This window comes from Myotis daubentonii, chromosome 9 (genome assembly GCF_963259705.1).
Source record: "Myotis daubentonii chromosome 9, mMyoDau2.1, whole genome shotgun sequence".
NCBI classification, from domain to species: Eukaryota; Metazoa; Chordata; class Mammalia; order Chiroptera; family Vespertilionidae; genus Myotis; species Myotis daubentonii.
The window spans coordinates 81,925,531-81,943,304 of record NC_081848.1 but is presented as its reverse complement, the minus strand read 5'-3'; the positions used below and the strand labels follow the sequence as shown (position 1 = coordinate 81,943,304).

The following is a 17,774-nucleotide window of genomic DNA, read 5'->3' as shown; positions in this document are numbered from 1 at the left end:
CAGGAGTGGGATGGGGGAAGGGCTCTGCGCCCCGGGGCACACGTCTGGCCCCCCCACCCCGCCCCTTAGAGACCTTAACGGTCAGCGCCTCGACCCCGTGCCTCCAGCTGCACCCACAGCCCCCCGGTCCCCAGCGCCCTCTCCTCCCACCGGGCTCGTCCCACTGAGCCCCCCACCCGCCGCGAAGCGCCGGAGGCTCAGCGACGCCCCCACCCCAATCCCCGCTCAGGCTGCAGTCGCCGCCCCAGCCGCCAGGGGGAGCCGACGCGGGGCGGGCGGGCCGACGCGGTGGGAGGGGGCGGCGCCGCTGTGGCCCCGCCCCCGCCCCGCCCCGCCCGGGCCCCGCCGATCCCCGGTCCGTCCCGGACAGACTGGCGGGCAGGCGGACGCTGACGCCGCGGGGCCGAGGCGGGCCGCCCGGGAGCGCGCGGAGGGAGCACCCGCGCCGTCGGACCCCGTCGGGGCTCCGCGGGTTGCCCGCCCGCCCCGCGTCCGGCCATGGCGGGCGCCAGGCCCGGCGTCCACGCGCTGCAGCTGGAGCCGCCCACCGTGGTGGAGACCCTGCGGCGCGGGAGTAAGTTCATCAAATGGGACGAGGTAGGTGCGGGGGCCCCTGCCCCGCCCAGACTCGGGGACCCCCTCCCTCCAGGCGGCCGCTCGCTGAGGACCGCATCCCAGCCTGGCCTGGCCCTGGCGCCCCCCCACCCCAGACAGGCTGCGCTCCGGAAACTTGAGTCCCCAATGGTCCCCGCAATGAGGACTTTGTCCTCCCCCCCGCCCCGGCCCCTCCGCTGTGGGAAATGCGGCTTTCCACTCCTGGGCCCCGAGACTTCGAACCCCAATAAATCCCGGCCCCCTTTTCACCCGCCCTTCCTACCCCTCCTGGCCGATCTAATTCCTGTTCCTCCAACCCTGGGCTGGTCCCCAGCCCCTTGCCCCGCACGGGACTCTTTGGTTCGAGGCCCCTGATCCCCAATCTGGCCTAGGTGCACCTCCCTTCTGGGGGGTGCGGCTGGGACCCTACGCTTCCCCATGCCCTAGTCTGAACATTCTCCTCCATTCATCACTCTGTCACCCGATGTTGGTGGGCACCCCTCTGCCGTCCAGCTCCCAGCTCAGGTGGTACCACCAAGTCACCCCCTAGTGGAGCCTTTGCCCCCCAACTTCCTCCACCCCAGGGAAACTTTGCGTTCCACTCCGTAGCATCGGGACTTTGAACCCCAATAAATCCAAACCCCTTTTTTACCTTCCTTGCCTCGGCTGAAACCTGCGGCTGGGGCCCCAGTCCTGTGCCCCACCCTCATGCCCCACGGCCCCCCTTCCCTGCCCCCTGAACCCCTCCTTCCCCAGGGGCGCCACCCGGCCTGCCTGAGCTTCCTCGCTGCTCTCACCCAGTCAGGCCAGAGGCCTGGAAGTGTCTGGGCTCCTTTCCGGCTGGGTGGGGCGGGTAGGCGTGGGAGCTGGGGGAGGGCGGGGGCGTGGCCTGAGGCGGCAGGTGTGCCACACACGAGGGTGCCTGGAAGCCCCAGGGGCCTGGGAGACCCCTTCCGCGAGATGGCCTAAAGGGAAAAGTTTCTCTTTTTCCTCCCAGTGTGATAAACCCAAATAAGGAAGTGGGAACAGGGAGAGGGCCCTGGGGGTGGGGTGGGGGTGCTGACAAGGACTTGGGGCCGAAGAGCAGGGGGCCTGGGCTGCTTTTGAAGGCCAGAACCCTGGGGAGGGACAGGGCTCGCTCCTGGGGGCATTACTACAGAACTCCCCCCTCCTCACACTATTGGGGTGTCCTGAGCCCCAGGGCAGGGTCAGGAACCCCAGAGAGGGGCTGAGGGTGTTTGTTAGCACCATGAGGTGAGGAGGCGCAAGCTTCCCCATGTTCCAGGGCTCCCTGCACCCTCTGCCCTCAGATCAACTTCCTGTCCTTTGTAAGCAAAGCCTGAGATGGGCGGGGCTGGTGCAACCCCATCTCGGGAAGAGGAAACTGAGTCTGGAGAGTGGAGACTAATCCCAGCCCCACGCTGGGGTTGCAGCTGAGGCCAGGAGCGGGGAGCCGTGGCGGGGCCCTGCTTCCCTGCCTCCTAGGCCACAGGGCTCTGGAGCCGCACAGCCGCATGCAAACTCTGGCTCCTCTGGACCTTTCATAAGCTAAGCAGCCCCTCCAGGCCTCAGTCTGCTTGTTTGTGAAATGGGAAGAATAATAGTGCCTACCAAGTAGGGTTTGTTAGGCGGACTGAGTGAGCTCCTGGATGTTAAGTGCTTAGAAGTGGCCCTGGCACACAGTAGGGATGATGTGAAGGCAGCTGTTTTATTGATGATCTGATTGCCAGACTTCGAGCAGCAGTTTGGGGGTGACACCAAGGTGAGAAGGGGTCTCAGGAGAGTTCTAGCTGTGGCCACTTGGCTGCTCAGGCCCTGGCCAAGTCTAAGTCCCTCTTGACCGCCCTCTCTGGCTGCTGTCCTCAGTTGCCTGGGGTGGCCCTGGGTGTGTGCCAGGGCCCGGGCCCTCCTCAGAAAACGGGCCAGCACACCCTTCCCTGCCCCTGCAGGGCTATTTGAGGGAGGGCAGACTTCGCTCCGGTGCTGAGGGCGGGGCAAGTCCCCCGAGGAGTTTCTCGGTCTGGTCTGTGCCGCGTAAGACGGGAGTGGGTAATGGACTTTAAGGCAGATGTGAGGGCTGGCTGGTCGTCATGGGGTCCCTAGGGCTGTGGGGGTCAGGTTTCCGAACCCTCTGCTTTCATCCCATAAATATTCCCAATGGGGCTGCGCAGCTTCAGGGAGCTCTCAGGCTTCTGGGGAAATCAAGCCTGAGGTTGGGGTCCAGGAGGCCTCCCCAGGCGGGTGGGTCAGATTTCATGGGTAGAGAAGGAAGGAAAGGATATCTTAGCGAAGGAACAATGACGCAGAAGCTGGAAGTGGGGAAAAGGTAGTCCACGTGACAGGCTCTTAATTGAGAGAGAGGTGACACTGGGAGGGGTGCCGGGACCCCAGAGGACACCCCCAGGACCTCGGCTTTGTCCGGAGGACGGCCGGGGGCACGAAGGACCTTGGGCTGGGCGAGGCTGCGTCTTTGCTCGCTGTCAGAAACGCTGCCCCGGTGGCCAAGCCTGGGCTGCAGCCCTCACCCCTTGACCCCTATTGTGCCACCCCTTCCCCAGGAGGCCTCCAGTCGGAACCTGGTGACCCTGCGCGTGGACTCCAATGGCTTCTTCCTGTACTGGACAGGACCCAACATGGTGAGGGCGGGCGCTGGTGCGGCTCACTCAGGTCGGGGCCCCAGCTGCCGCTGACCACTCCCCTGTCTTGCCGGACAGGAAGTGCTAAGGGCAGGGCCTGAGGCATGGGTGCGGGGGTGGCCAGGCCTTGGCCGGGATGGGGAGCTTGGGGGCTCTGGGATCTCACCCTGTAGCCAGTGAGGACCCAGCCTGGCATCTGGTTTCCCCAGGAGGTGGACACACTGGACATCAGTTCCATCAGGGACACACGGACAGGCCGTTACGCCCGCCTGCCCAAGGTGAGCGGTGGGGCCCAGGACTAAGCATGGGAGTGAGGCGGTGGGGGGTAGCGTTACCCCTCCTCACCCTTCCTCACCCTTGGTGCTAACCTACTCAGGACCCCAAGATTCGCGAGGTGCTGGGTTTTGGGGGCCCTGATGCCCGGCTAGAAGAGAAGCTGATGACGGTGGTGGCCGGGCCAGACCCAGTGAACACAACGTTCTTGAACTTCATGGCCGTGCAGGACGACACAGCCAAGGTGGGCTGGGGCTGAGCGGTCGCCCAGGGGAGTCACCGCCCCACTAGCTGAGTCAGCCATCCCTTAGTGAGAGCCTGTGGTATACCAGGCTGTTCCCTACCCTGAATTCCCACCGTCCTCTGACAAAGCAGTATGTAAGCATTGGCTGTGTACCGCACGTGGGCTGTGGCCGAGCCAGCCCCTCCGGCCCCCCTCACCCTCCCCCCCTGCATCCTGACCCCTCAGGTCTGGGCTGAGGAGCTGTTCAAGCTGGCCATGAACATCTTGGCTCAGAACGCCTCCAGGAACACCTTCCTGCGCAAAGCGTGAGCCCCAGGCTTGCCTGGCGGGTTTGGGGGTGCAGGTGGCCGTCCCCAGGGCATGAGCCTTCTGCCTGTCTCCCCAGATACACAAAGCTGAAGCTGCAGGTGAACCAGGATGGACGGATCCCGGTCAAGAAGTGAGCACCCCTTCCCTTCGGCACCTTGCCCTGATCTTGGTGACCTTTGCCCCCACTGACCTTGACCCCTCCCATCTGTTCAGCATCCTGAAGATGTTCTCAGCAGACAAAAAGCGGGTGGAGACTGCACTGGAGTCCTGTGGCCTCAATTTTAACCGGGTGAGGGGGCTGGGGGCAGGGGCCGGGTGAGTCTAAAGGGCACCTGCTTTCGGGGCTGGCTGCCCCTGGGTTCTCACCCCCATACTCCTCTTGGCCCCCAGAGCGAGTCCATCCGGCCTGATGAGTTTTCCTTGGAAATCTTTGAGCGGTTCCTGAACAAGTTGTGTCTTCGGCCGGACATTGACAAGATCCTGCTGGAGATGTGAGCAGGGCTGCGCCCGCTTACCAGCCCCCAGTGCTCCGCACCGGCCTCTGCTCAGGGGTTCTTTCCAGCCCAGGGGGGCGAGGGAGCTGTTGGGGTCCCAGTGCCCGGGCTGTGGCTGAGCTCAGAGCCGCTTTGCCTGCAGCTCTGTTCTCTGCTGCCCGGTTACGTCCATTGGCCCACGCTGGGGACGGGAACCAGGCGCTCAGACTGCTGGGGACTCGCCTGAGCTCCACAGCCCTCGCTAATGCCCGTGCCAGTGTCGAGTGGAAGGGAGTGGATGGGGAAACTGAGACTCAGGAGAGACTTGCCTAAGTCCCAGTCAGTGGGTGCCAGCTCTCTCTGCCAGGGCGAGGGCTTGGCGCAGGGCCTGGCGAGGCTTCAGCCTGACCCGGCTTCCCGCTCCGCCAGAGGTGCCAAGGGCAAGCCGTACCTGACACTGGAGCAGCTCATGGACTTCATCAACCAGAAGCAACGGGACCCAAGACTCAATGAAGTGCTGTACCCACCCCTGGGGCCCTCCCAGACCCGGCTGCTCATTGAGAAGTATGAGCCCAACAAGCAGTTCCTGGAGCGAGGTGAGCCAGCTGGGCGGGGGCGGGGGTGGTGGGCAAGGACCGGAGCAGGGCCAGCTGACCCTGACCCCGCTGATCCTCCCGGCCTCCAGACCAGATGTCCATGGAGGGCTTCAGCCGCTACCTGGGAGGGGAGGAGAATGGCATTCTGCCCCTGGAGGCCCTGGATCTGAGCGCAGACATGACCCAGCCGCTGAGCGCCTACTTCATCAACTCCTCACACAACACCTACCTCACAGGTGAGTGAGCTGCCCGCCGCTGGCCGGGAGGCAGGAATGGCGTCGTGACCTTTGCCCTCGGCCCCTCCTCCTTTTGGGGTGGCCAGTACAGGAAGGCTGGCCGGGAACAGACAGCCTGCCCCGGGGACCAGGCTTCTCTGCATGGGTGCGTCTCACGGGTGGTCTGGAAGGCTTCCTGGGGGAAGGGCCGAGGTGGCTTGGGAAGGAACAGGCTGTGCAAAGGCCCAGAATAGAAGACTCTGGTGCTTTTAAGAAGCAGAAAGGAGGCCGGGAGGAGGGGTGGGGAGGCGAGGTGGGGGGGCTGGGGCAGGTAACGGGGAGAGGGGGCCGGAGAGGGAGGTAGGACTAGACCCAGCAGGGAAGGAATTTGGATGTATCCTATGTGCTCAAGAAAGGCCTTTTGGAGGGTGTTGAGCGGGGGGTGTGACCTGGTATGATCTAGAAGGATGACGCCAGGCGCTCTGCAGAGACTGGATGGGAGGCAGGGAGGGGCCTGCTGTCCTCCGGCAGCGATGGAGGCCGTTCCAGGGCAGCGGCGGTGGGGGGGAAGGGGGAGTGAGGGGCCATGGGGGCGCTGGGTGTGGCTCGCTGGTGGGATGGGAGACGGTGGCTGTTTAGGTGAGAGGGAGTGAGCTGGTGAAGGAGCCACCCGTCCGCCGGCGCTGGCAGGCGCTGACCGCGTGGGTGGGTGCCAGGGGCTGGTTGTTCCGTGAACTCCGGATGATCGGGGCTGGCCGCCACGGGGCCCTGTGTCCCCAGCCTGGCCTGGTTCCGCAGGGGCCTGGGGAGGATGGGGAGGAGCCGGGCTGGCGGGCCCGGTGGTGACAGAACCGCGCCTCCAGCGGGGCAGCTGGCCGGGACCTCCTCGGTGGAGATGTACCGCCAGGCGCTGCTGTGGGGCTGCCGCTGCGTGGAGCTGGACGTGTGGAAAGGGCGGCCGCCGGAGGAGGAGCCCTTCATCACCCACGGCTTCACCATGACCACGGAGGTGCCGCTGCGGGACGTGCTGGAGGCCATCGCTGAGACCGCGTTCAAGACCTCGCCCTACCCGGTCATCCTCTCCTTCGAGAACCACGTGGACTCGTGAGTAGCCGCTGACCTGTCGTCTGGCCCAGCATCCTCTAACACAGGCTTCTGGGGACCCCTGACAACCCAGGGGCAGCCTCCCGTGTGGCCCGTTGGACGGCTCCTGTGACCTCTGACCCCGGGACCTTGCACTGACCCTGAGGATCTCTGACCTCTGACCCTGGCCCCACAGGGCAAAGCAGCAGGCCAAGATGGCCGAGTACTGCCGCTCCATCTTCGGGGATGCGCTGCTCATCGACCCACTGGACAAGTACCCGGTATGGGGGCTGGAGCCGGGGCAGGGCGTGGGGGGGCGGGCGCCCCGGCTGGCCCTGACCTGTCTGTGCCCACCAGCTGGCCCCGGGCGTCCCCTTGCCCAGCCCCCAGGACCTGATGGGCCGCATCCTGGTGAAGAACAAGAAGCGGCACCGGCCCAGCACGGGCGTCCCCAGCAGCTCCGTGCGCAAGCGGCCGCTGGAGCAGAGCAACTCGGCCCTGAGCGAGAGCTCCGCCGCCACCGAGCCCTCCTCCCCGCAGCTCGGTACGGCCCGGCCCGGCCCGGCCTCCGACCCTGATCCTGGCCCGAACCCCCACCCACCGAGCCCTCCTCCCCGCAGCTCGGTACGGCCCGGCCCGGCCTCCGACCCTGATCCTGACCCGAACCCCCACCCACCGAGCCCTCCTCCCGCAGCTCGGTACGGCCCGGCCCGGCCTCCGACCCTGATCCTGGCCCGAACCCCCACCCACCGAGCCCTCCTCCCCGCAGCTCGGTACGGCCCGGCCCGGCCCGGCCTCCGACCCTGATCCTGGCCCGAACCCCCACCCACCGAGCCCTCCTCCCCGCAGCTCGGTACGGCCCGGCCCGGCCTCCGACCCTGATCCTGGCCCGAACCCCCACCCACCGAGCCCTCCTCCCCGCAGCTCGGTACGGCCCGGCCCGGCCTCCGACCCTGATCCTGACCCGAACCCCCACCCACCGAGCCCTCCTCCCCGCAGCTCGGTACGGCCCGGCCCGGCCCGGCCTCCGACCCTGATCCTGACCTGAACCCCCACCCACCGAGCCCTCCTCCCGCAGCTCGGTACGGCCCAGCCAGCCTCCGACCCTGATCCTGACCCGAACCCCCACCCACCGAGCCCTCCTCCCCGCAGCTCGGTACGGCCCGGCCTCCGACCCTGATCCTGACCCGAACCCCCACCCACCGAGCCCAGCCCTCCCTTCTGCTCCCAGCACCGCCTTCCTCCTCTCCAGGCCACTCGCACCTCCTCACTGAGTGTGGGACCTCTGACCCCTGGCCCCAGGCACCCACCTCACTGAACTAAACCCAGATTGGATTTGGCTCCATCGAACTCCTGACCCCTCAACCTCAAACTCCCACTCAAGAGCCTCCCCTCGGCCGGTTCTGGTCTCTGCCTCAGTGAGCCACGTGCCCTGCTTTGCGTGTGATCCTCAGACTCCAGACGCCCGTCCTGTGACCCCCGTCCTGTGACCCCCACTGAGCTGCCCACTTGACCTCTCATGCTATTGAAGTCCTTCTTACCTCTGACCCCTGACTGACCCCTGACCTGGAATCTCGCCATGTCATCCTTTCTCCTTGCTGCCATGTCATGCTTTATCCTACCTACTTCCTTGATGTCCATAACTCTGAGCCCTGACCTTTGACCCCCTCTGCCTCACCACTACATCCAACTCCGACTCTGCCCCTCCCCCAGCCGCTCCCCCAGCCCCACTGTCCTGAGAGTCCCCTGGTTCCCCACTGAGTCACCCCACACACCACGGGCACAGCCCCTCCCGCGGCGGGGTGTCTGTGTGTGTGCCCTGACCCCGGCCCCCGGGGCCCCTGTCCTCTGCAGGGTCCCCCAGCTCCGACAGCTGCCCAGGCCTGAGCAATGGGGAGGAGGCGGGTCTTGAGAAGCTGAGCCTGGAGCCTCGGAAGTCTCTGAGCGAGGAGGGGCCACAGCGGGGCCCTGATCTTGGACCTGCCGACCGTGAGGAGGAGGAGGAGGACGAGGAAGAGGAGGAGCAGCCAGACCCCAAAAAGCCGACCACGGATGAGGTCAGGCCTGCAGTGGGAGGCGTGCGCTGGGCCCCCTCAGGGCTGGCTTTGGCCATAGTCAATTTGGGGGGGGGTGGGCATGGAGAGGGGAGGAGAGGTCTTAGGTAAACAAGCATGGAAGCAAATGTGAGATTATGTTCGAGACAGGGGCCGGGAGGGCTGAGCTAGGGTGCCGACGGGGTGGGGAGAGGGGAGGAGGGGTGTCTGACCCGGGAGCTTGGGCGAGCAGATCTGAGGAGGGAGCAGCTGTGGCAGGGCAGAGGGGTCAGGAGGGGCCCGCAGACCAGGAGAGTGCTGAGTTCCGAGGAGTGGAGGTGACAGAACAGTCCGTCATGAGGTCGGGTTTGGGGAGACCCAGAGTGGGGAGGGTGGGTGGGCTTCGGAGCTCAGCAGCATGGGGGTGTTTGAGTCTTGCCGAGAGGAGATGGCAAGGTGGTGGCTGGAAATACCGTAATGACTGGGGATAGAAAATCGGGGACCTGTCTGCATGTGGCTCACTGAACCCCTGAAACTGAGTGAGAAAGTCCAGCTTCCAGAATAAGGGAGCAGGAGGCAAACTAGGAGGGTGGGACCCGGGGCACCTGGGCCAGGCCCCGGTAGACTTCAGGGCGGAAGGGCCCAGGGCTGACGGGCCGTGGAGGGGCTGCGGCCCTTGCTGAGGCCCCTGGGTGGCGTGATTGCCGGGGCGGGAGGAGGGTCGGAGCCGCCTTCGTGGCGCAGGGCGGTGAGGGAACGCCCAGCTGGTGGCTGGGGGACATGACACTGCTGACCCTGTGTGTGGGGGCCACAGGGCACTGCTAGCAGTGAGGTCAACGCTACTGAGGAGATGTCGACGCTCGTCAACTACATCGAGCCCGTCAAGTTCAAGTCCTTCGAGGCTGCTCGAAGTAAGCGGGGTGGGAGACGGTGGGTGGGAGCCAGCTTGGCCCTGCCAGGCCTGACCCCCCTCCGGCCCCCCCCAGAGAGGAACAAGTGCTTCGAGATGTCATCCTTTGTGGAGACCAAGGCCATGGAACAGCTGACCAAGAGCCCCATGGAGTTTGTGGAGTATCCTTTGGCGGCACTGGGGCCGCTGGCCAGGCGGCGGGCACTCGGAGGCTGGCTCAGGTGTTCTGACCCCACTGATGCCACCCGCACAGGGTTCTGATGCTCCAGCCCCCGTCTGGGTTGTGGAGGGGTCGGGGAGGGTGCACAGGGGCTAGGCCAAGAAGTGGGGGCCCCAGGGGGTGAGCCCAGGCCGGGAGGTGGGTTCCCAGGAGCTGAGGCTGGGCCTGCAGCGCGGGGCTCGGGCAGGAGCGGGTGAGTGCTCGAAGTGGACCCTGACGCCAACCTCAGATACAACAAGCAGCAGCTCAGCCGCATCTACCCCAAGGGCACCCGCGTGGACTCGTCCAACTACATGCCCCAGCTCTTCTGGAACGTGGGCTGCCAGCTCGTGGCTCTCAACTTCCAGACCCTGGGTGAGCGCTGGCCCCCTCGACCCCTGACCTCCGGCCCCCATCCTCACCGACTTCTGCCCCGTGACCCTGCTAATTTATTTTAAATAGATTGTTATTGATTTCAGAGAGGAAGATAGAGAAAGAGAGGTAGAAACATCGATGATGAGAGAGAATCACCGATTGGCTGCCTCCCACATACCCCACACAGGGGATCGAGCCCGCAACCTGGGCATGTGCCCTGACTGGGAATTGAACCGTGACCTCGTGGTTCATGGGTCAGACGCTCAACCGCTGAGCCACGCCGGCCGGGCTAATTCTGTCTGAATGGACCTGACTTATCCCAGATTCCCAAACCAAACCGAGCCCGTGGCTAACCCCCACTCCTGACCTTCCTCCGTCTAATCCTTCCTAACGGTGGACCCAATCCCAGTTGTTCTGACCCTGTTGATCCCCGGTCCCCCTTCCTGACCCTCCTCCCGTGCTGCCCCCAGATGTGGCGATGCAGCTCAACGCAGGCGTGTTCGAGTACAACGGGCGCAGCGGCTACCTGCTCAAGCCTGAGTTCATGAGGCGGCCAGACAAGTCCTTCGACCCCTTCACCGAGGGCATCGTGGATGGCATTGTGGCCAATGCCTTGCGGGTCAAGGTGGAGCCAGGGAGGGCGCGGCCGGGTGTCCTGGGGGCGGGACCCTCGGCAGCCGCCTCACCCTCCTGCTCCGCCAGGTGATCTCGGGGCAGTTCCTGTCGGACAGGAAGGTGAGCATCTACGTGGAGGTGGACATGTTCGGCCTCCCCGTGGACACACGGCGCAAGTACCGCACCCGGACCTCTCAGGGGAACTCGTTCAACCCCGTGTGGGATGAGGAGCCCTTTGACTTCCCCAAGGTGAGCCTGGCGCCGGCCCACCTGCTGGGTCTCGGGGGAAGCGGGGGAGCCAGGTGCATGGTGGCAGTCAGGCGTGGAGAGTGGGGGTGCCGAGGCACCTCCAGACTTCTCCCCACGTCCTGCATGTCCCAGGGTCAGGCTCAGGTCCCCGCCCTTTGCAGGGTGAGAGAAGAGGACGGGAAGGTGAGGCGGTGGGGGGCGGGGGTCCCCATGGCCTTGCAAGAGGACTGGGCACAGCCTGCCCCAGCTCCCAGACAGGAGCCTGAGATCAGTCACAAGTCCACACCGGCTGCTCCCCACCTCCCAAACGGACTGGAGCTCTGAGCCCAGCTGGGCCGGGGTGTGGCCTCAGTGCCAGACTCCTGGCTCACTCTCCAGCCTCTAAGCTGGTGACCACCACAGCTGACCTGTCCCACGGTAGTGGTGCTGGGAGGTGGGTCAGCCTGTTCCTTTGGCTCAGGGGCTGCTGGCTGCTGGCTGCCCAATGGGCCATGTGCCACGGAGGGGTGGGTCTACCACGGGCTCGGTAATGATAGTGACGGGTCTTAGTCATTGGGTCAGCTTGTCCAAGGGTCCCCGCTGAGCTCTGGCCTTGGTGGCTGTGGGCAACTGTGGCTCAGTGGCCAGGGGTCAGCTCTGTGACTTAGCGCCAGTCTGGGCCCTCAGGTGGTGCTGCCCACGCTGGCTTCGCTGCGCATTGCGGCCTTTGAGGAGGGCGGCAAGTTCGTGGGGCACCGGATCCTGCCCGTCTCTGCCATCCGCTCAGGTGAGGCCATCTGGGCTCTGGGCAGCCTGGGGCAGTGTGTGCGGGGACCTAGTGGGGCGCATTCACCTTGCCCTCCACCCTCCCAGGGTACCACTACATCTGCCTAAGAAACGAGGCCAACCAGCCTCTGTGCCTGCCAGCCCTGCTCATCTACACGGAGGCCTCTGACTACATCCCCGACGACCACCAGAGTGAGCCGCAGGGGCAGGCCACGCGCGTGGCGGACAAGGGCGCCCCTCCCCCCTCATCCCCCCCCCCCCCGCCCCGGGTCTGGGAATGGCTCATCTGAGTGGCCCCAATTGAGGGTGGGTTCTGCAGTCCCTTCAGGAGAACAGAGCTGGTGGGAGGGTGTGGCCCTGGGGTTCTGACTCCCAGGTCCTTGCCCTCTGCCCCGGCCCAGATTATGCAGAGGCCCTGATCAACCCCATCAAGCATGTCAGCCTCATGGACCAGAGGGCCAAGCAGCTGGCCGCCCTCATCGGAGAGAGGGAGGTGAGCCAGGGTGGCTGGGGTGGCTGGGGGTGCGGGTGCGGGTGTGGGTGGGGGTGCGGGCTGAACTCCGCTGGCCCTGGTGGAGAAGCACCTGCGCCTTCCCTGCCTCCTCCGCCTGCACCAGCCCATTCCACTGGCGCCCGCTCCCGGCCGGCGGTCTGGCGCCTCGCCCCGAGAGGGAGAGGGACTGGGACTGTTCATGGCCCTACAGCAAACACCTCTGCCCGAAGGCCTGCTCCCCTTTCTGGATTCTTCTCTCACCCAAACCAGAGAATAAAGCCAAGTGCATGCTGGGCGTCAGCTCTCCGCTCGGCCGGCCGTCGGCTCTTTCACCAACTTGGCTCACCTCCCCGCCCACCACCTGAGCTTGCCGTCCCCAGGGGAGGGACGGAGACACGGAGGCTCCGAGTCACCAAGGCCGGGCCCGGCTTCAGCCTCGGCCTGTCCACCGTGCTGCCCGGTTGCGGCCGCTCACCGTCGGCTCAGCCGCCCTGGGCCGCTCCGCATTTAAGGAGGCGAACCCTCCCTCCTGCGTGTGAGAGGCCTCAGGACGCACCAGGCCAGATTCCTCCAGCTCACGCAGGGCCGGAACGGGGGTGCGGGTTCTTTGGCTCCACCAGGGCAGCTGGGAGCCGCAGGAGCTTTTACCCCAGCTCCTGGGCGCCATGAGATGTCAGTGGCTTCTGTGGGGAGGGGTCAGGGGCAGAGACTCGCCCACACGTCTAAACCCGGTCCCCTGGGGCCTGCGGCAGGCAGGGAGAGGCCGCTGCTTGAAGCTGTTAGCCAGAGAGGCTGGTGCCCACTCTGCACTCACTTCCTTCGTTGATTTAATCAGGAGCTAAGTAACTAGGAAGATGAGCAGCTGTGGGCAAGGGTGGAGCCAGGAGGAGACTTGGGGCCGGGCCAAGGCTTTCCGGAACAGTCTGGAAGTTCCTGAGCACAGGCAGTGGGGCCCAGCACCCTAGAGACACCCTCTCACATTCTCTCCCCCCACCCCATGTGGAAAGGGGTTTAGACCCCTGGTTTCTCATGGAGTTGTCGTAACAGCCCCATGTTACGGATGAGGAGCCCAGGGCCAGCCGGGCAGAGGGAGGCGGACCAGGGGCACGGGGCAGCCCCTGGAGGTTGTGGGGGACAGAGGGGCCTGGAGAGGACAGTGTTCTGGAAAGAGCATCCTGCTTCCTCCCCCGCAGGCTCAGGCTGGCCCGGAGACAAGCCAGGAGACCCAGTCTCAGCAGCAGGGATCCCAGCTGACCCCAAACCCCACACCCAGCCCACTGGACACCTCTCCCCGGCGGCCCCCCGGCCCCACCACCTCCCCCACCAGCCCTTCCCTTAGCAGCCCAGGTAAGGGGCGGCCTGGGCCTGGGGTGGCCTGAGGGGAGTGGCTCCACTGTCCCCCGGCTTCTCACAGTCCGGCCTCTGCTCCCCAGGTCAGCGGGATGATCTCATTGCCAGTATCCTGTCAGGTAGGGCCCTGGCTGGTGGGGGTGGGGCCAAGGCTCTCCGGAGTAATCTTCCCGGAGGGGGCCTGCTCTGGGGTGGAGCGTCCTGCCCTGCGGGGGCAGGACCACCCCTGGGGGTGAGGGTGCCCTGCAGGGTTGGCCTGGCCGCCCAGCCCCGCTCGCTCTGCCGCTCAGAGGTGGCCGTGACCCCGCTGGAGGAGCTCCGCGGCCACAAGGCTCTGGTGAAGCTCCGTAGCCGGCAAGAGCGCGACCTGCGGGAGCTGCACAAGAAGCACCAGCGGAAGGCATTTGCTCTCACCCGCCGACTGCTGGACAGCCTGGCCCAGGCCCGGCCCAGCGCCCTGTGAGTGTCCGGTCCGCCCGTGCGCGCTGGGCTGCGTGCATCGACGTGAATGTGTGTGGAGGGGTGCGAGTTTCTCCTGCACTAGGCGGGCACGGAGGATGGCAGGGTGACCAGGGGACTCTCCTTGACCCCCGAGGAGGAGGGTTTGGTGCCAGGGAGAGAGAGAGAGGAGGCTTCCCTTGCTCAGTCCCACCCTCTTCCCACCTGGGAGCAACGCCTCACTGGAAGACAACAAGAGGAGCATGTGTTTGAGAAACGGTTGCCCAATTTCAGTGAAATGAACTGGCCCCCTTATTAGCATAATAAGCCCCGCCCCAGGGCCGGGGTCCATCATTGCCAGCTGGGAAACGCCCTGCCACCCTCTGCCCTCCCAGCCCAAGTTCCTGTGATGCCCTGAGCATCACCGGGGGGTTCTTCCCACAGCGTCGGGGAGGACAAGAAGGAGGAGGAGGAAGAGGTGAGGCGGTACCAGGAGTTCCAGAAGAGACAGGTGCGGAGTCTGCTGGAGCTGCGGGAGGCCCAGGCGGACGCCGAGGCCGAGCGGAGGCTGGAGCACCTGAGACAGGTGAGGGGGGTGGTCAGGGAGCGCCTGCTTCTTGGACACACCTGTCCTGAGCCCATCTCACCTGCTGGTTACCTGTGCCCACAGGCTCTGCAGCGGCTCAGGGAGATTGTCCTGGACGCTCACACCACTCAGGTCAAGAGGCTGAAGGAGATGAATGACAGGTGAAGGCACAGGATCTTGTATGGGGGGTGGCGGGGGCGCTCCCTGGTGCCGGGACAAGGGCAGAGCCCCCAGTCCTGCCACTGACCCGTCCTCTCCCCCCACCGCTCCTCCAGGGAGAAGAAGGAATTGCAGAAGATCCTGGACAGGAAGCGCCACAACAGTATCTCGGAGGCCAAGACGAGGGAGAAGCATAAGAAGGAGGCGTAAGGGCCTCGGGGCCGGGAGCCATGTGGGCGCGGGGCAGGCAGGCGGGGCGCCGGCCGCGGACCCACTCTGCCTGCTCCTGCGCAGGGAACTGACGGAGATCAACCGCCGCCACATCACGGAGTCCGTCAACTCCATCCGCCGGGTGAGTGAGGCTCAGGTGCCACCCTCTTCCTTCAGTCGTCAGAGACCCAGCTCCTTGGTGCTGGCCCGGTGCCCTGGAGGGGTTCCCAAAGCCTTGCCCTCCGGACCCCACCGCCCCTCAAGCCCACACCATCAAAGCCAACTGTCTCTAACTGAGTCCTGTGGCTCTGGAGGCTGGGCCTGGGGCATTTGCCACAAGGATTCGTATCTCAGACCCCTGGCCACGCAAGGAGCCTGGCCCCTCCCTGAGGACCGCGGCTGAGCTCTTGTCCCCCCGACAGCTGGAGGAGGCCCAGAAGCAGCGGCAGGAACGCCTGGTGGCCGGGCAGCAGCAGGTCCTACAGCAGCTGCTGGAAGAGGAGCCCAGGGTGAGTGCCCGGGCGAGGTGGGCACTCGGGCGGCAGGCAGAGTGCTAGGTGGCCCGTCCTGTGATCCTCCTCCTCCCACAGCTGCTGGCCCAGCTGGCCCAGGAATGTCAGGAGCACCGGGCCAGGCTGCCCCAGGAGATCCGCCGGTGTCTGCTGGGCGAGACGTCGGAGGGGCCGGGGGACGGACATCTGGTGGCCTGTGCCAGCAATGGTCACGTGCCTGGGAGCAGTGGGCACCTGTCGGGTGCTGACTCGGAGAGCCAAGAGGAGAATACGAAGCTCTGACCGGCTGAGCAAGAGGTGGCCACCGGGCCAGGGTGGGCGCTGGGAGGAGGCCGGAAGCCAAGACACTAATGCTCTTTTTGTCTTTTAACTTTTTATCTTTAGAAATTTTATTTTTTTAAACTGAGGCGAGCACCCTGCACTAACTTCCTTCCTTCACCCTCTCGGGGCCCCATTAGTCCCCGGCTCCTCCTTCCTGTCCTTCGTCCTCAGGAAGGTGCTGGGTCACTCTGGGCCAGAGAGCTTGAGCGGGGCCCTTGCCCCCCGTGGCACCCACACCCAAGAGGGGAGCTATGCCCTCACTTCCCCAGGGAACACCGTGCGGAGACAGAGCACCGGGCAGTAGGGGTCACATTCTTTCTCTCTTCTCTGGGGACTTGTTTTTTACGTGAATAAAAGTGGATTTCAGGGACCCTGTGTGCAGCGTGGTTTGGGGTGGGGCAGTGCGAGAGGACGCTGGGTCGCAGGCCCTCTCTGCCCCTTCTTCTGGGGCCTCAGTTTCCTCATATGTAAAATGGGCCTGTGGGCACTCTGGGGTTGAGGTCAGGCCCCCAGTGATGGAGTGTGGGTTTGAACCTTCTTTTTTTTTTAAATTAATTTTTTTATTGATTTCAGAGAGAGGAAGGGAGAGATAGAAACATCAATGATGAGAATCACAGATCGGCTGCCTCCTGCATGCCCCCTACTGGGGATGGAGCCCACAACCTGGGCATGTGCCCTGACCGGGAATCGACCCCTGACCTCCTGGTTCATAGGTTGATGCTCAACCACAGAGCCACACCTGCCGGGCTGGGTTTGAACCTTGATACCTGCTTGCCTGGGGCCTGCAGATCTTCCCAATAACCTGATAGCAGAGGCCCTGTGGCCTCCCCCAGGCTTTCCTGCCCGTGCCCTGTGCCCCTGTGCCCTCATTTTTCTCCCTTCTGGGCTCTTGTCCTCTCTTAATGGAGGCTCAGGCCCTGCCCCCTTCCTTTTGCCTAATATGACCCAAGGGCCCAGCATCTTCCGCTGAGGCTGCTCTGGGCTCCATGAGGCAGTTGACTCTGTGTCAGGAGATGGACTAGGGGTGGAGCTGGGCAGCGATAGGTGGGAAGTGGGTGGGCCTGGCAGTGACCCTTGGGAGAAGGGAAGCTGCGGTCATAGACACAGGGGCTGGGAGACCCAGCGCCCCCTCCTGCCTGTGAGGGAGATGTTATGCCTGTTTTGCAGGTGAGGAAACTGCAGCCCAGACAGAAGTCCGAGTGCCAGGCCAACTCCAGGTGTCCTGACCTGGAGGCAGGACAGGTCTGCAGCCTCCATGGCAGATGGTCTACAGCCGGCGGCGGACCTGCTCCACGCCTCCGTCCGGCCTCCGGACAGCGGAGTGGCAGAGACCCGCGGCGGCGAGGGCGCGGCTGGGCTCTGCTGCAGGGGCAGGCTGGCACTCCTTCAAGGCCTCTCCCCGCTTCCTGGCTCAGCTTCCCGGCTGCCTGCCTCCCTCCTCCAGGGGAAGGCAGCCTCTTATCTGGGCTTATCTCCTGCCAATTGAGTATTTTCTTTCTTTGTTTTTGCTGCAGCCTCAGGCAAACAGATGGGGTGGGGAGGCGGGAGAAGCTGGACTCCGAGAGTGGGGGGCTCTCCAGGGCAGGGGACCTCCACTCCGGGCCCTGCTTCTGCGGCCAGTCCTTGTCCTTTCCCCACATCTGTCCACCGCACTGTGTCCAGGCCCCGCAGCAGCCAACTCCTACCCTCTTGGCTTGCCTCCTCTTAGAGAAACACTACACGCCAGTCCCCTGGTCCTCAAAGACCAGGCTAAACGCCAAACTCCTGGGTATGACCTGCGAGCCCCTCAGAAGCCTGGCCTCTGCGGCTCCCCTCGCCTTCCGGGTCCACTCTTTCCTCTCCCCAGAAGGACAGCCCGCTCCCCCAGCTCTCCCTCCGAGTCCCAGCTCTAACTCACCGGCTGTCTTAATCCATCTGTGTACCCAGCACCAACCACTGGCTCGTCTGTAGGGGGCGCCAATAAATCTTTCTGAAGTCGAGCTCGGAGCTCTGCTCCCGGGTCCCGCAGCTTCTCTGGTTCCCTATTTATCACTCTATTCACAGCCCTTGGCCGGCCTTCCGCCGCCCCCTCCCCCGCCCTGCGCGCCCAGCCAGCTCCCCCGGCAGCGCTGGCCCCGGGCCGGCCACACAGTAGCT

At 65.0% G+C, this 17,774-nt stretch overlaps 1 protein-coding gene across 2 annotated transcripts; it reads left to right on the top strand.

Annotated features, from left to right (window-relative positions):
• Nucleotides 1–343: 343 nt before the first annotated feature.
• PLCB3 (phospholipase C beta 3) lies at nucleotides 344–17,617 on the top strand. 2 transcript variants are annotated; one of them, XM_059710258.1, is made up of 32 exons: nucleotides 344–597; nucleotides 3,153–3,230; nucleotides 3,440–3,508; nucleotides 3,607–3,747; nucleotides 3,973–4,052; nucleotides 4,133–4,186; nucleotides 4,270–4,345; nucleotides 4,447–4,547; nucleotides 4,959–5,125; nucleotides 5,215–5,361; nucleotides 6,204–6,444; nucleotides 6,620–6,704; nucleotides 6,781–6,967; nucleotides 8,278–8,480; nucleotides 9,271–9,367; nucleotides 9,443–9,527; nucleotides 9,816–9,940; nucleotides 10,411–10,565; nucleotides 10,643–10,804; nucleotides 11,471–11,570; nucleotides 11,657–11,761; nucleotides 11,971–12,062; nucleotides 13,256–13,409; nucleotides 13,496–13,531; nucleotides 13,703–13,871; nucleotides 14,295–14,436; nucleotides 14,521–14,597; nucleotides 14,712–14,801; nucleotides 14,890–14,947; nucleotides 15,228–15,314; nucleotides 15,396–15,614; nucleotides 16,806–17,617. In XM_059710258.1, exons 1-31 carry the CDS (start codon nucleotides 499–501, stop codon nucleotides 15,597–15,599), a joined length of 3,666 nt encoding a protein of 1,221 aa, XP_059566241.1. In that variant the 5' UTR covers nucleotides 344–498; the 3' UTR covers nucleotides 15,600–15,614; nucleotides 16,806–17,617. The 2 variants fall into 2 exon arrangements, with proteins under 2 accessions (XP_059566241.1, XP_059566240.1); XM_059710257.1 differs by lacking the exon at nucleotides 16,806–17,617 and having other exon boundaries at nucleotides 15,396–16,008.
• Nucleotides 17,618–17,774: the final 157 nt, after the last annotated feature.

Excerpts from the sequence above, each read along its gene's own strand:
- PLCB3 (XM_059710258.1), top strand. The coding sequence starts at position 499 with ATGGCGGGCGCCAGGCCCGGCGTCCACGCGCTGCAGCTGGAGCCGCCC. Across the intron at positions 12,063-13,255 it reads CCCTCATCGGAGAGAGGGAG|GCTCAGGCTGGCCCGGAGAC; the intron begins GTGAGCCAGGGT and ends CCTCCCCCGCAG. Across the intron at positions 14,948-15,227 it reads CCGTCAACTCCATCCGCCGG|CTGGAGGAGGCCCAGAAGCA; the intron begins GTGAGTGAGGCT and ends TCCCCCCGACAG.